At 33.0% G+C, this 15,310-nt stretch overlaps 1 protein-coding gene across 17 annotated transcripts in view; it reads right to left on the reverse strand.

The window, feature by feature from the left end:
* LOC126376613 (KH domain-containing, RNA-binding, signal transduction-associated protein 2-like) overlaps window positions 1-15,310 on the reverse strand; it is a 415,821-nt gene that overhangs the window by 79,964 nt on the left and 320,547 nt on the right. For 7 of the 17 annotated variants that reach the window (XM_050024116.1, XM_050024118.1, XM_050024124.1 and 4 more), the window contains one exon: window positions 10,520-14,481. The exons of the other annotated variants lie outside the window; for them this stretch is intronic. In XM_050024116.1, coding sequence (XP_049880073.1) covers window positions 14,409-14,481 — 73 coding nt within the window. In that variant the 3' untranslated portion in view covers window positions 10,520-14,408. Of the gene's footprint in view, window positions 1-10,519; window positions 14,482-15,310 lie in introns of those variants that run through there. 17 annotated transcript variants of the gene reach the window in all.

Consider the following 15,310-nt stretch of genomic DNA (forward strand, 5'->3'; position numbering starts at 1 on the left):
CAGCTTCTCACAACCTGTATAGCTGCAAGAAAAACCTCGGCACAGGGCCCTAGACGTTCTTTAAAAAATAAAAATAAACATAAAATATTGGTATACAATTGAATAATTTAGCTGCCTAATATCAGTTCTCAGACAGTTAATCCCATGCATTCATATCTTCTAAATAATCACTAACTTTATAATAACCTTTTTTGTAAAGTTTTTGTTTAACTACTGTCTTAAAACAGTTGAAAGGCAAATTCTGAATGTCAATGGAAATCTTATTGTAAAAACGTATACATTGCCCCTTAAAAGATTTAGTAATCTTATGTAATCGACTGACTTGTAAAGCAAGTTTATTTTTATTCCTGGTATTAACAATGTGCCGATCGCTATTTTTTGCAAATAATCCTATATGTTTTTTTCCATATATTAAGTTTTCAAAGATATATTGTGATGCCAAAGTTAAAATATTAATTTCTTTAAATTTATTTCTAAGTGACATCTTGGGTCCCAATTTGTAAATCGCCCGAATGGCTCGCTTTTGCAGAACAAAAATGCTGTTCATATCTGCAGCATGACCCCACAGCAAGATGCCGTACGACATTAGACTGTGGAAGTAGGCAAAATAAACTAATCGCGCGGTTTCTACATCGGTTATTAAACGAATTTTTTTGACCGCGAATGCTGCTGAGCTGAGCCTTTTGGACAACTTATCAATATGAGGACTCCATTGCAGCTTAGCGTCCAAAGTAATTCCCAAAAATACAGCAGTATCCGTGAGGTCCAATTCCTTATTTTTTACAATAACAGAATCGAGCGGCGTATATAGCAGTGGGACGTATATAGGGTTTATGTAGTTAATATTTTAGTCTATTTTTGTAATAAAGAGTACGATTCTGTGTTGTGAGCCTTACGAGTACGAAATATAAACAAATTGGCGCGGTGCCCTCGCGTTAAATTCTGGGTAACACGGTTCCCTTTCCTAATGTACCAATTTTTAGCTTCCTACTTTGAAAACTGCAAAAAGCTCCTTAAATTTCATCCCTTCTTTGAAGGAATCAGGGGTAGATTACCAAAAACAACGACGCGCGATTTATTTGTAAGTCACGAAAAGTCCGCATACCAATTTTTAGCTTTCTACCTTGAAAATGCTCGATACTAACTTTCACCCCCCATTTTACCGAAGTGGGGGGGGGGAGTTAGAAATAGACAAAAAGTAGCCTATATCACTCTCAATTCCTTCAACTATCTCCACTTAAAGAAATCACATCAAATCGTCACTCCGTTGTGTCTTGAAAGACGGACAAACAAACAGACACATACATACACTTTCCCATTTATAATGTTAGTATAGATAAATAAGTTTCCTTCATTTCGCCCACCCTAGGCCTCTGTGGTTCAATTTGAATAATTTTCCAATTTCTCCCACACTAATAGTTTGTTTTTTCGTTCAAACTTTTTGTTGTTTATCGATATAAGGTTTCCTTTTTTGTTTGCCGTCCTTAGGGACTACACAGTCTTAAAGAAAAACAAAATGTTATCAGTTGCTATATAAACAGCTTATAATACATCCTACTGCTGGGCAGAGCATACTCCACCACGCTGCTTCACTGCGGGTCTCAGTCGGAGTTCGTGAAATGGAGATAGTATTATTATACCTAAATAGATGTTTGACTGGATCAAATATACAGTGTGTCAGTGACATCGTAACGAATACTGAGGGGGATGATTCAGACCATGACTCCGAGTTAATATCAAGTGAAATTTTCCGTCGCAAAATTTATGTTTTTTAGTTTTTTTTTTTTCAAATATTTAACTCAGAATCATGGTCTGAATCATCCCTCAAAGTTTTCGTTACGATGTCGCTAACACTCTGTATCTAACTAATTTTACTCACTCTCACTATATCTTTACACTCCACAGAACATACTATATTGGATAGGTATCGTTTGCTATAAAATATCCTATGATGTTTACTTCGGAACTCGATAATTTTGAACTTTGGTTCAATAACGTAGAAAGTAGGTAGGTAGAACCTTGTGTGTTTCATAAATTTTATACCTGTCGATTACTCGTCCCTTTTCGGTGGATAAGAAAATGACAGGCTTAAAATAAACTTAGATGGTGTGTGAAATCACAACCATTGTAACTTTATTTTCAATTTAATATTGCAATCTAAAATATTAGTAGCCATTTATTTTTACTATTCAAATCAAAACATGACCATACTTCCTCACCATTTGGTTTTACGGTCACGAGCATTAATATGTATACACTTTTTGGTACCATGTCACATTAACTTTTTTGACAAATTGAACTGTAAGTCTCACTAAATGTCAAATATGTTAGTGCGACAAAGTCCTAAAGTGGGTACATTATATTGCTCATGACTGTACATCCGCATAGTTATATTGTTATACCTATCGTAAAATTTTTACGTCGTTGTTTATTCGGAATGAAATAAGAAAAGGCATGTTTTACGAGGCATAGATCCCAGTTTACTCTAGACATCAGAAATGTCACATAAAAACATATTAGTACGTGTTTATTTTAAGGTCTTATATTCAAATCAAATCAAATCAAATCAAATATACTTTATTGCACACAACATACAAAACAAATTCACACAGATGAAGATAGATACAGTACAATCTGGCGGCCTTATTGCTAAGCAGCAATTTCTTCCAGGCAACCAGTGGATAGGAAACATTACTACAATTTGGTGCGGGACAGTGCAACATCTAGTATATATAAAATAATAAGTACTATAAATAAAAAACAAATAAAAGTAAAATAAATAAAATAGAAATATATAAATATAAATACATACACACATAAACCCATTTATATCAGACGTATATATTATAATTAAATTAACTAATTAATTAATTAATTATATTGGATATAACCTCATCATATCCCTAGCATTATCCATATATATATGGTTTTCCACAGGGTCTGTTTACCTAACCTGATTACCTAAACAGAAGATTTGACAGGTCCGGTTTTTTTTACAGAAGTGACTGCCTGTTCGACCTTCCAATCCGCGAAGGGATAACCAGCCCAATACAGCTTAGGTCACACACCTCCGAAGACTCATTTCTCGGGAATGTGGGTTTCCTCACGATGTTTTCCTTCTCCGCTGAGCACGTGATAATCATTTATTTAATCCAAACATGAATTCGAATACAAATTCGACAATAATTGGTTTAGGCCTGTGCTGGATTCGAACCTGCTACCTCAAAGTGGAAGGCAAGCATTCTACCAACTGGGCTACCACGGCTGTTATATATTGGATATTACCTAAATGATAAAAATGCCTGGCGTTAATGTGTCCTTGTAGTTATTAAATAACTTGTAATGTACTTACATTGATTTAAAAGATGTGTTGCTGTTGCAGTTTCTTGTCATTTTTCTTCTCAGCCATAACACTTTCAAATTACGTAGATTCAAAAATGTTAAATTGTCCTTCAATAAGTTTAACCATGATAATTACGTTGAATAAATGATTATGATACTGATAAGAAATCATATTATGTAAAGCGAGCGTAGCTAAGTCATGTTGAATCAGTCTTATTGAAAGGAATTCGAGAAAATTAGAGCTTGTACGACACAATTGATTTCAATTTAGATCTACCTACGTTTTCTTTGGGACTCACAAAAATTGTTTAACTAAATATTTTATTGCTAGGAAGGAAACATTCCCTCTTTTTCGGCGTGAATTATTGTTTTTTTTTGACGTGATTTATTTTATTCCTAAAATACGTTGGAAACAAATGTCTACTGATAGGCACCAGGCGGCATTAAGTGGGCAGCAATAGCAGTTTCAACTAGTCAAATCAGTTACTTTTTACTAAACGTCAAAACAAGAAATTACTATGGAATTTTTATGAAAAAGCGGTCAGTGACGTCATAGAAAAACGTGGCAAAATGTTGCAATTATTTTTACATTTTTCTTGATTAAAATGCATAAATAAGTTAAATAGAAAAAAGAAAAAGATTTTGTCAGCTTTAGATCTGTCTTTATTTAGTACTTAATCAGAATTTTTAGTACTTAATCAGAATTTCATAATTTATCTTTGACCTGGGAAGCTACACAATTATTTTTCGGGATTTCTTTCGGGTAGTTTATCTTTTAACAGGCTCCGTGGCCTAGTGGTTAGAGCATTGGTCTCACGATCTGTAGGTCCAGGTTCGTTTCCCTTATCTTACTTTTCTTAGGTGAAATAAAAGGTTTTTTTTCTATTCATAATTTATTTATTTCTACATTTTGACATCAGTGCACACTTGCCAAACAAACAATTCTATAAGTAGATATCTAGACAGTTCTCAGTTTTCGGATTTAACGCTAAAAAAACACCTCCGACATTCCATTCAAAAATTTCATACTTATTGTGCGCAGACTTTCTGCGTAAGCATAGAATAAGGAATAATACTACGTATAGAACGGCAACTCTCCGCTCCTCCCCAGCGTCTGAGCTAGGTTTACCTCACCCCCCCTCGAACACAGTTTAAGGTGGTATTAATAAACGAATTTCAGCTGAGACTGCCCTCAAGATCATGCTCAAGTCTCTGTTTTTATATGAGAACTGTCACATTGACATGGGCAGTCTCGAAATTGAGATTAGTTTATTAATACCACCCTTAGACTTGAATCGTATGGTGTCAGACGTCACACACACAGATGCGCATGTACGATAATGTCAATCCCAAGTAGCAACCGATTGTCTTAAAAGAGAATTGTAGATATCTTGAAGGCAAGTAGACTAAATCAAGCCCTTGTCTTGGATAAGTCTTATATGTCTCCAAGATATCCCTCAAGATATCTTGAAGACACAGTTTAGTAAAAGTGGGCACATACTTTAACTCTTATACAAGACAGACTTAAGACAACGCTAAGTCAGACTTAAACCCTACTTTAGACAATGTTCTTGCGTATTCTAAACTTAGAATTCTTGTAGTATCACTTAATACCAAGAATGTATACTTGAAGATATCTACAATACTTAGTTAAGACTATAGGATTGAATTGCACTGAGTCAATTGTAACTTAACGAAGTAAAACTTCAGGTCATACTTAAAACGATATTTACTTCACGCGTCTTTATTTTAGAATATAATGGCGAACATTTACATTAACACAAGAAATGAAGTCTGTAAGAAAATGGCGACTAAAATACTAGTTGTTATTTTAACAAAAGGTTATTCCGCCGTTTCACATACAGGAAATTATAAACGCATGATTGTTTCTCGTGTAAAATCGATAGAAAGTGTTAAAAAACAGAAGGGCCTTGAATATACCAGAAAAATAATAATAAAATTTGTATTGATTATTCAGCAAATAAAAAAAATGGTGACATATGGTACAGATAAATTCATTTTCTATTAATATGTGACAGCTGAACGCAGTAATTGTTACTACAACAGAAATATTATATTAATTTACTTCAGTTTTTGACGATAATATTGTCAAAAAAAATTACTTGTTTTCGTCCCGTAAGTGCAAAATGGCGTTAAGTAATATTTTTCTAAATGAAGTAAGACTTTAGAAACAATTGATTTCGTAAGAATCAGTTTAGAAAAGTAAAGTCAAGTTGCACTTCATCAAGTACTAGTTAAGATAAATTTTACTTCAATTGTCTAGGAGTATACCCACTTAAGACAAAAAGTATTTAGTGAATTCCTACTTAAAACTCTTATATCTAAAGTTATCCTCTATTTTGATTTAGTGAAGTATTGTCGTAAAATCATGTTTGTTTATTTTGTGCCAGAATTAGCTATGTAACAAGTAACAATTAAAATCGAACGAGCTTTTAAAACGTATGGAAAGTATGTTTGTTTAAGAGGTAAGTTTTTCGACTCGTGGAAGATAAACAATATTGTTATGCTAAGTTCTTACTTGGATAGGAATGTGATTTACTTAATTGTTTAATATTTATCAGAAATGGAACTAACAAACATAAACTCAATTTGCTAATGAGTCTCCGCGCATACATTCTCATAGGTTACCTACATGGTTCGCTGACGCAAAGTAGGTACGATCACCGCGCTTCTAATTGCTAACGGAAACAATGTGATTATTGTAAAAATTTACGAGTGTCCGTTGAATATTGTATATACGAAGAACCCTTGCAATTTGATTAACGTCGTGTGTGTGCGCGGTAGTTTCTAATCCCACCAAAAACATTATTGTTAATAAAGGCGGCCAAATTCCCGATGACTTTTATCAAGCTAAAAACATATTGGAATCGAATCTAATGCTCACTTTAAATGCATTTAACCATACACAAAACTTAAAATATATTTATGATTGTGAATAAAGCTTAGTTAAAAATAGGTACATTTTTAAAATTATTAAAAGAAATAATGAAATGAAAGAAGAAAGAAAAGTATCTAGACACGCGGTAGCGTGTCAAGCCAAGTTCAAGAAATAGAACTGGCGAGCCGCACCGTGTGTAATATTACACGAACCATCTGGAGCCACTTTTGACCCCCTCATAAATCAAAAACTATATCACATAAACGTATCAAATTTGGCTCATATATTGAGACTTGCAACATACATATGTGTTCTAAATTTCATAAGCTTATCTCAAACGGTTATTTAGATATTAATATCCAAAAATCCTCATTTTTATCATTGACTGACTGACCTATAGATCAAAACTCTAACCCAGTTGCAGATGACCTAGAAAGTTAAAATTTGGTATGCAGATAGGTAATTAGATGAATACAAAGGAAAAAAAACTAGCAACTTTTAAATAATTAGATTCTATTATGAACGCTTAACATAAATACCTAATTAGTGCCTGTACCTAACTATAGATGTAAGAATCAGTAAGTAATCAAAACTCATGACAGCCGGTCTTTTTGTGGTAGGTATGTAGATTAACTTAACATAACATATCACGCCTATATGCCCTATCGGGGTAGGCAGAGCACTAAGTGATCATGGAACCACTTGATGCCACATTCGACAAGTACTATGAGGGTAGGTAAGCAAGTTGGAACATGTGTTTAGCGGTGATAGGTTGTCAGCTTTTCGCCCATGATACAACACAACTCTCATCCATTTTACTGGCATATATTTTTTTTAACTTAACGTGAATCTTAAACAAGTTTAATAGGTATTCAAATGTTTTATTTTTATAAAGTCGACTTTTAGTTTTGAATTTGTCCTTTTAAAAGGACCCACGCGTTACGAGGATATGTACTTACCTACAAAAAGTAATGATATCCAATCAAAAACATAAATGTGAAATGAGAGCCAAGTTCAATATTATCGTTAGCAAAGTTTTTTAGTTACAAACAAACTCAATTTGCTAACGAGTCACCGCGCATACATTCTCATAGGTACATGGTTCGCTGACGCAAAGTTGGTACGATCACCGCGCTTCTAATTGCCAACGGATACAATGTGATTTTTGTAAAAATTAACGAGTATCCGTTGAATATTGTATACACGAAGAACCCTTGCAATTTGATTAACGACGTGCGTGTGCACGGTAGTTTCTAATTCCACCAAAAACATTATTGTTAAAAATGGCGACCAAGTTCCCGATGACTTTATCAAGCTAAAAAAATATTGGAAGCGAATCTAATGCCCACTTTAAATGCATTTTACCATATACAAAACTTAAAATAGATATGTTTATGATTGTCAATGAAACTTTGTTAAAAATAGGTACATTTTTAAAATTATTAAAAGAAAGAATGAAAGAAGAAGAAGAGAACTTTTAAATTTGAACTTAGCAGGTTTTTAATATAAAACTCGATTTTTCATGGTGTAGTGTTGCCGTGCGCTTAGACTAGGTTAGACTAGTTTAATCATTTTTGAGAAGATTTGTGCGAGACGTAGGTACCTGGGCCGCCACACGCTGGTTCGGAATTGAAAAACAGGAACTTACGATTTTTTTGACAAAATTGAATGATTGTGTTATACTAATCGATAGAAAAAATTGATAGCAATGAAGAAGATATCGCATCGCTAACAAAAACAGTAGGATGTGCATTATCACAGGTTAATTTTCTGTATTTAATTTTCTGCATTCGAAAACCACCAGATCTTTTTATTTTTTGAACTTAGTCCATCTTTCTGCTTGCTTCTATTTCGATTTTATCGTCCAGTGAATAGACTTTTCTTATGTTTTACTTATTGTAGTCAAAAACGAATAAAACAGTCTTGTATAAGAGCAACAAATAATCTTAACTAATCTAATCTCAAAGCTTAGTATTAAAATTGCCTTAAGTATATCTAGGCAATTCATTTTTTACTTTACAAGACTAAACTGATACTTCAGTAAATCAATTTAGTATTAAGTGAGCCTTCAAATAATCTGAGTAAAGTAAAAATATACTTTTAGACTTAACAGTAGGCTGAGATAAGACTAAATAGTTTTGAGAATACTTAACTTGGTTTTGTGTATTCTAAATTATCTAAAGTAGGATTTGTTGAAAACTATATAGTATTAAAGAAGGAAAAGAATTTATGAAGTCCTAATAAGTCCTATTTGATTTGGATAAATCTCACTTTAGCTAAAGTTTAGACATATATGACTTAATCACAATTCTTGTTTGCTACTTGGGATGTGTAGTGTCTGTGTAAAATGACGTTGTTTGTATGAAGACTCCGGGGAGTGCCGTAAGTGCGAGCGAGATAGAGACGTGCTCGCTCCCTCTTACTCCTTGGCTGTTTACGGGTATTAAACTAAAGTAAGACTCAGAGGGGGTGAGGTGGGCGTCCGAGACAAATTGGTGCGGGGCAGAGAGTTACCGTTTTATACGCAGCATTATTCTTTGCTAATGTTTAGTATTTGTACGGAAGGGGTCGGGCAGATATACAATTTTGGAAAAACTTAGTTTGTCTCGTTAACAACATTTCAGAGATTCCAAGCTCATATTACTAACATTTTTACCCGTTGCGCACGAATCATTCTAATGAGGAAGTTTGCAGGCTACGTTTCCCCTACGCTCCGTGTGAGAGTGTTAGTGACATCGTAACGAATACTGAAGTGGATGGTTCAGACCATGATTCTGAGTTGATATCAAGCGAAAGTTGAAAAATTTGTGTTTTTTAAAATTATTTTCAGTTCCATACTTTTACGACGGAAAATACCACTTGATATCAACTCAGAATCATGGTCTGAATCATCCCTCAAAGTTTTCGTTACGATGTCACTAACACCCTGTATACGTCGCTGTCAAGATTTAACGTGATAATTACCTATTTTCTCATTACTTGGGTACATAATTATTCAAAATACAATGTATTTGAATTACAAATAATTGTTGCTTCATATTTGGATCACATTTTTTTTTTATTAAAATGGGTTTGCTCTTGACTTCGTTCTTCCACGAGGAGAAGAAGAGATCGACGTTGGAACGAGCTTACCCAGAAAATGCCTATTCACCCGTGATTTAAAAGACCCCAGGTTATAAGATTCAGGAAACACCGACGCCGGCAGCCCATTCCGTTCCTTGGCTGTGCGCATTATGAAGGATGAAGCGAAGCGCTTGGTGCGGATTAGTGGTATGTCAACCAAGTAAGGATGGTAACCCGCCGTACGTCTGGATGTCCTCAGATGGAATGGACTTGGTGTAATGAGCTGATGGAGCTCATGTGCACAATCCCCGAAGTATGGCGGTGGTCTACGCTATGCAGTTTGACTTCCACCAGCTTCACATTATGTATTATACAATTATCTTCTAATAATGGGCGGAAGATGTAATTGTACCTGGGTGTAATAAAAATGACCATCATTTATACCCAAGAACAAAGATAATGGCTGTTACCCATGAGATTTTTTTCTTAGGTTTTGGCTTCGCGCGGGTTGCGCATTTGCCACAGACAAAGATAGGGAAACGGATTCGTAGGAAAAACAAGGAACGGAATTTGGAAAGAAAAAGGATAAGAAAGGTGGAGGATAAAATACCAGGAATTCTATATAAATAATTAGAATAAAATAATGGAGATATTTATAGTTTAAGGTCATTATTAATAATATATATATAGATAAATATTTGTATACAGGGTGTTAGTAACATCGTAACGAATACTCAGGGGGATGATTCAGACCATGATTCTGAGTTAATATCAAGTGGAATTTTTCGTCGCAAAATTCATGTTTTTTTTATTTATTTCTTAAATTATTTTCAATTCTATACTTTTGCGAAGGAAAATTCTGCTTGATATTAACTCAGAATAATTAGCTGAATCATCCCCCTCAGTATTCGTTACGATGTCACTTACACCCCACACAAGTACATACGGTAGCCATATAAGTAGGTATGGGTGTTAGTGACACCGTAACGAACACTGAGGGGGATGGTTCAGACCATGATTCTGAGTTGATATCAAGTGGAATTTTCAGTCTGAATATTCCTGAAAATTTTTGTGTTTTTTTAATTACTTTCAAATCCATACTTTTGCGACGGAAAATTCCACTTGATATCATCTCAGAATCATGGCCTCAATCACCCCTCAAAGTTTTTGTTACGATGTCACTAACACCTTGTATATCTGGATTCATACTGTGCAACAGAACAGGGACGGAAGTAGATCCATGAAATTAGAAGGTTAAACGAAGGCAAATCTGTACAGCGCCATCTGTATTGTTTTTGAGGAACGTAGTCTGGAAAGTTCTTCAATGCTATTATGAGGTTAGAATGCTAATCAAACTGCCTTGATAACCTAATAGAAATAAATATCCACAGTTAAAACAAGCATCATTTCTCAAATGGAAGACTTAACAACAAAACATACTTATTTAATTATGACCAGAAAATTCGTAAAATAAGACAGATATTTCATAAAATATTCTAAACATTGTTTTTGCAGGGTCGAGTTAAGGGGAAAATGTTTGAGTCCACAAAGCATAAAGTCGTTTATTCGCTGTAGAAAATAAAAACAATTCCTATTTTAAAATTGACAAGAAAATTATTAAATACAACAATCTTTAAAGTGAATTAAAAATATTTCAAAATTCGGGTTGTCAAAGTTTATTTAGGTGTTAAAATATTTTATGATATTCTCATGTTTGCCTATTTAAATACATATTGATATAATCCTAATTAATTATTACATTATTTAAATTGGTGTTTCATATTTATTTAGTGCGTAAATACATCTTTGTTAAGACATGAAAAGGTTTTTTACAGGGTTCTTACCTAACCTGAAGATTTGACAGGTCCGGTTTTTGTACACAAGCGATAGGCGTCCGATCTTTCAACCTGAGAAGTGAAGTCCAGCCCGATACAGGTTAGGTTACATACCTCCGAAACGCAATTCTCGGAAATGTGGGTCTCTTCACGATGTAAATTATGAAAAAATATAAATCAATAAAATGTTAACTAAATACTTAGTTCTTGAAAATTATATTAAGTGAATATTTTAAGTAATCAAATCACATAATATTATAATTGTAGAAACATCACTTCATACTTTTAAAAGGTACATAAAGGTATTTGTAAAGAGGCTGTTAAGCTAAGCGCAATTTTGTTTATTGTTCAGTTGCATAATTATTGGAAACTGTGAAACAGTCAAAACTATAAGTAAGTAAGTACCATTTATTTTTATGTAGTAAGACTTTGCCAGGCCATAATTTTGATTACAACTTTATAGTACGAACTTACAGTGAAAAGGAATCTATTGTACAATCAGACAACAAAATAATTCACAAAGGGCGAACAACAGGTCCAAAATTAGCATTAGCATACTAAAGCTAACAATACCTCGTTACAAGTACCACGGCAAGAGGATATCGCAAATTTCACTACCTAAATATCACAAAACACAGACAAGGTTTTAAGCAATTCATTTATATGTGATTATCAAAATCAGAAGGACTCTTACCGCGGCAGGCGTTTGACCTGTTTTAGGCATTCCATTTCTACACATAATTATTTAAAAACGAAATAAGCGCCTGCCACAAGAAGCGCCATTTTGATTTGGTTTATCACATATTTACATTTATAAAATTTTAAAAGTTACTGTTATTTTATTACTTATTATATCTTTGACACGCATATTTATTAAATATGAGTACTAATATCTTATTTTAAAACTGTTTAAAATATCTGAAAATGACTAACATCGCAAACACTAAACCAGAAATCACTTATTTAAAATAGTTCGTTGTAAATTGCTCAAACATGGGGTCATTTTCAAATATTTCGGAAAATTAATAATTTATTTACAATTTTACTTGTTTTTAACTTAATGTAGACAACGCCTTTAAAATTTCCATTTTATTTACCCGTAATACTTTTCTACGACGACGTTATAATTATTTAGCGGTCCATTTAGCCCTTAGTTCGACTCTGTTGGCGCTATATTTAATCTAGATTTTCATTTATTTAAGCTATTTATTTATTAAGCATATTTATTTACTACGTTAATTTAAATTTTATACTTAACTTATAATTATTTTTGCAAGTATGAATTATTAAACCAATGAATTATTGTGCTTTATTCGTTTTTAATTTTAAGTTCTGTGCAATTTATTTATTTAAAATATTGTGTCGGAATTTACTTCAAATTAATGTGCTTTGTGCTTTTATACGAATTATTTATTAGATGTAAACGATAGTTGTGTATTTTAAAGTTTTGATATAACATGTATTTTCAAAAACTAAGCAAATACATAGTACTTATATATAATGTTAAAATAAAACTGAATATTTGAAAATAGGTTTTAATTTTTGAAATAGATATAAAAAAACCGTTTTAACTAAATATTTAACGGTACTTTTTCTAATTTTGATCATGAACTTCCATATACGTTAATAATCAAGATATTATTTTATAAATATAGCATGTCTATCGTCTGCATATATTATTATATTTGGCGTAAAACTCTACGATGATATATTTTTCATATAATTCTTATCTAAATTACATTCTCCTAAAAGGCATAGGATACTTTTAATACTCAATGGTCCATAATTATAAATATCTAAATATTACAGTATTCAACACAATGAGACGTATTAATATAACTTTGAAAGTTCTAAATATTATCTTTATCCGCATCTAATTGTGTTCATTGCTGTACGTATATTAAAAAGTTTGGCTAAAGCTAATAATAAATAAGTAGGAATAAAATTTAAAAACATAATTTATATGAAATATATACAATTATTGATGTAAATCTGGATTTAAAATCTAGATATTATTTTACCTTTTTTTTTAGGTATTTTTAATTACGGTTGTTTCGTAAATTATTTTTCCGTAATCGAATAATAAATACAAAACATAGCATGACTCCTGTATCCCCGAAGGAGTAGGCAGAAGAGTACGGTCACGAGCATTAATATGTATACACTTTGGTACCATGTCATATTAACTTTTTTGACAAATTGAACTGTAAGTCTCACTAAATGTCAAATATGTTAGTGCGACAGAGTCCTAAAGTACAGTACCCACTCCTCGCCAGCTATGTTTAAGCCCCGTGTAATAGGGGGTGAGTGTATTGTCAATAACCGGACACAAATCCTGGAAATCACTAATTAAAAATAGTTGCTCAAGTTACCACATGAATGAATAGAAATACTATCAAATAACACTCTCATATTCCAACACGTCACAATAGATATCAAAACCCATATAAGCAGGTACAAGTATTTCGTATTAAAATTATTTATTTTATTATTTCAACTGACTAGAAAATAAATTATAATAATTTATTATTTTGACTAGATAATTTATACGGGATCTCAACTTTATAAGTTACAGCTATGTGATTGTCTAAGTTTGTCTAAAAATGAAGATAAAAAGTACCGGTTGGGACCTCTTTTTGAGCTTATAGCCTGTGTAATGGTACTGGCATTTTCTCTTAAATAATTATAAAATATTTTAAAAAAGTATTGACTAAAAACTTTTTTGAAAATGTAAATAGATCTTACTAAAAACAAAGGAATCTTGTTTTTGTATGTAGAAGTATGGCTGGCTTTGCCTTTGCCAAATGGGATAAATCGACAAAAATGAACTGTCATTTTGACAGCGTCGAACGTTATGATTACGTTGGTTGCACGGCTTTGCCTTTCCCCAAGGGGATAAACAAGTTAAAAAAGTTACGTGATAGTTAGAGAATCACGCCCCAGTAACTAACAAAGTTGAGACCTTCAATTAACATAAGTACGAAAATAACATATTACTTTAGCTAAAGTAATACAAACTTTTCAAAAATACCTCGTACCACAGATATTAAAGTCCATTTCAGTAGTCAAAATATTTTTGGAAAGTTAAAAATGTAGGAAAACTGCACCCATACATTTTAATAATTTAAAATATGCTCATGTTCAGTCGTCATATATATTTTGGGGCTATTATTTCTTATCAATTCCTTATAATTTCTCGATAGGTATTTGGCGCCCCAATTTGCGCTCCTTATTTTAGGGCCTTCTCCTTAATTCAGCCCTGTAATAAATTATGCTAGGTTGATATTGACTCCAACGCCCGTCACAAACTCGTCTCTTATTAGAGGTAGAAGAGCTGGGTGCCTGTAACAATTAATAATTATTATGAATATTAATAATTCAATATATATTTACAGGGTGTTAGTGACATCGTAACGAAACCTTTGAGGGATGATTCAGACAATGATTCTGAGTTGATATCAAATGAATTTCCCATTGCAAAAGTATGGAACTGACAATAATAAAGAAAAAACAAAAAATCATGAATTTGCGACGAAAAATTCCACTTGATATTAACTCAGAATCGTGAGCTGAATCATCTCCCTCAGTAGTCGGTGTCACTAACACTAATATATAATATTTATGTATCTAGTCTACTTATTTATTTATGACATCTTTACAACAGCGGGAGTAGTGGATGAGGCGCAGGAACCGCTTCTCAAATTCCATAGCAACTTTACCGGCAATGTATATTTTATGTGATAGGCTGCAATTTTGTTATCATTACTTTTTGTAAGATACTGCATACAAAAGTATTTTTTTGATGAATAGCCGATCATACTAAGGTTTTTAACTTTCCTGCGATAAGGAGGGACTCACGATAGTCGATATTTGTTTTTTTTTTCCTGTAGGTTACAATGCACGAGACGACCTTTTAATATACTATCGTGGAACTCCATGCGTCGTAAAGTTTGCGGGCGAGTGAAGTGCGAAGTTGATGTATGAACTATTTGCTCATACTTGTATGGCGCGCGTTTCGCGCTCACTTGGCCCTTCCAAGCTCTTTTTTCTATTCTGTGGCTTCCTTGGTATGGCGCAACTAGAACTAGTGCTGGGTACTACGCATTTTTTTTTGACGTGACTTATTGTAGGTTTGCCGCAGATGGCATTAACTACTTGGCCGGAAAAATGG

The sequence above is a fragment of the Pectinophora gossypiella genome, chromosome 21, assembly GCF_024362695.1.
Source record: "Pectinophora gossypiella chromosome 21, ilPecGoss1.1, whole genome shotgun sequence".
Lineage (NCBI taxonomy): Eukaryota > Metazoa > Arthropoda > Insecta > Lepidoptera > Gelechiidae > Pectinophora > Pectinophora gossypiella.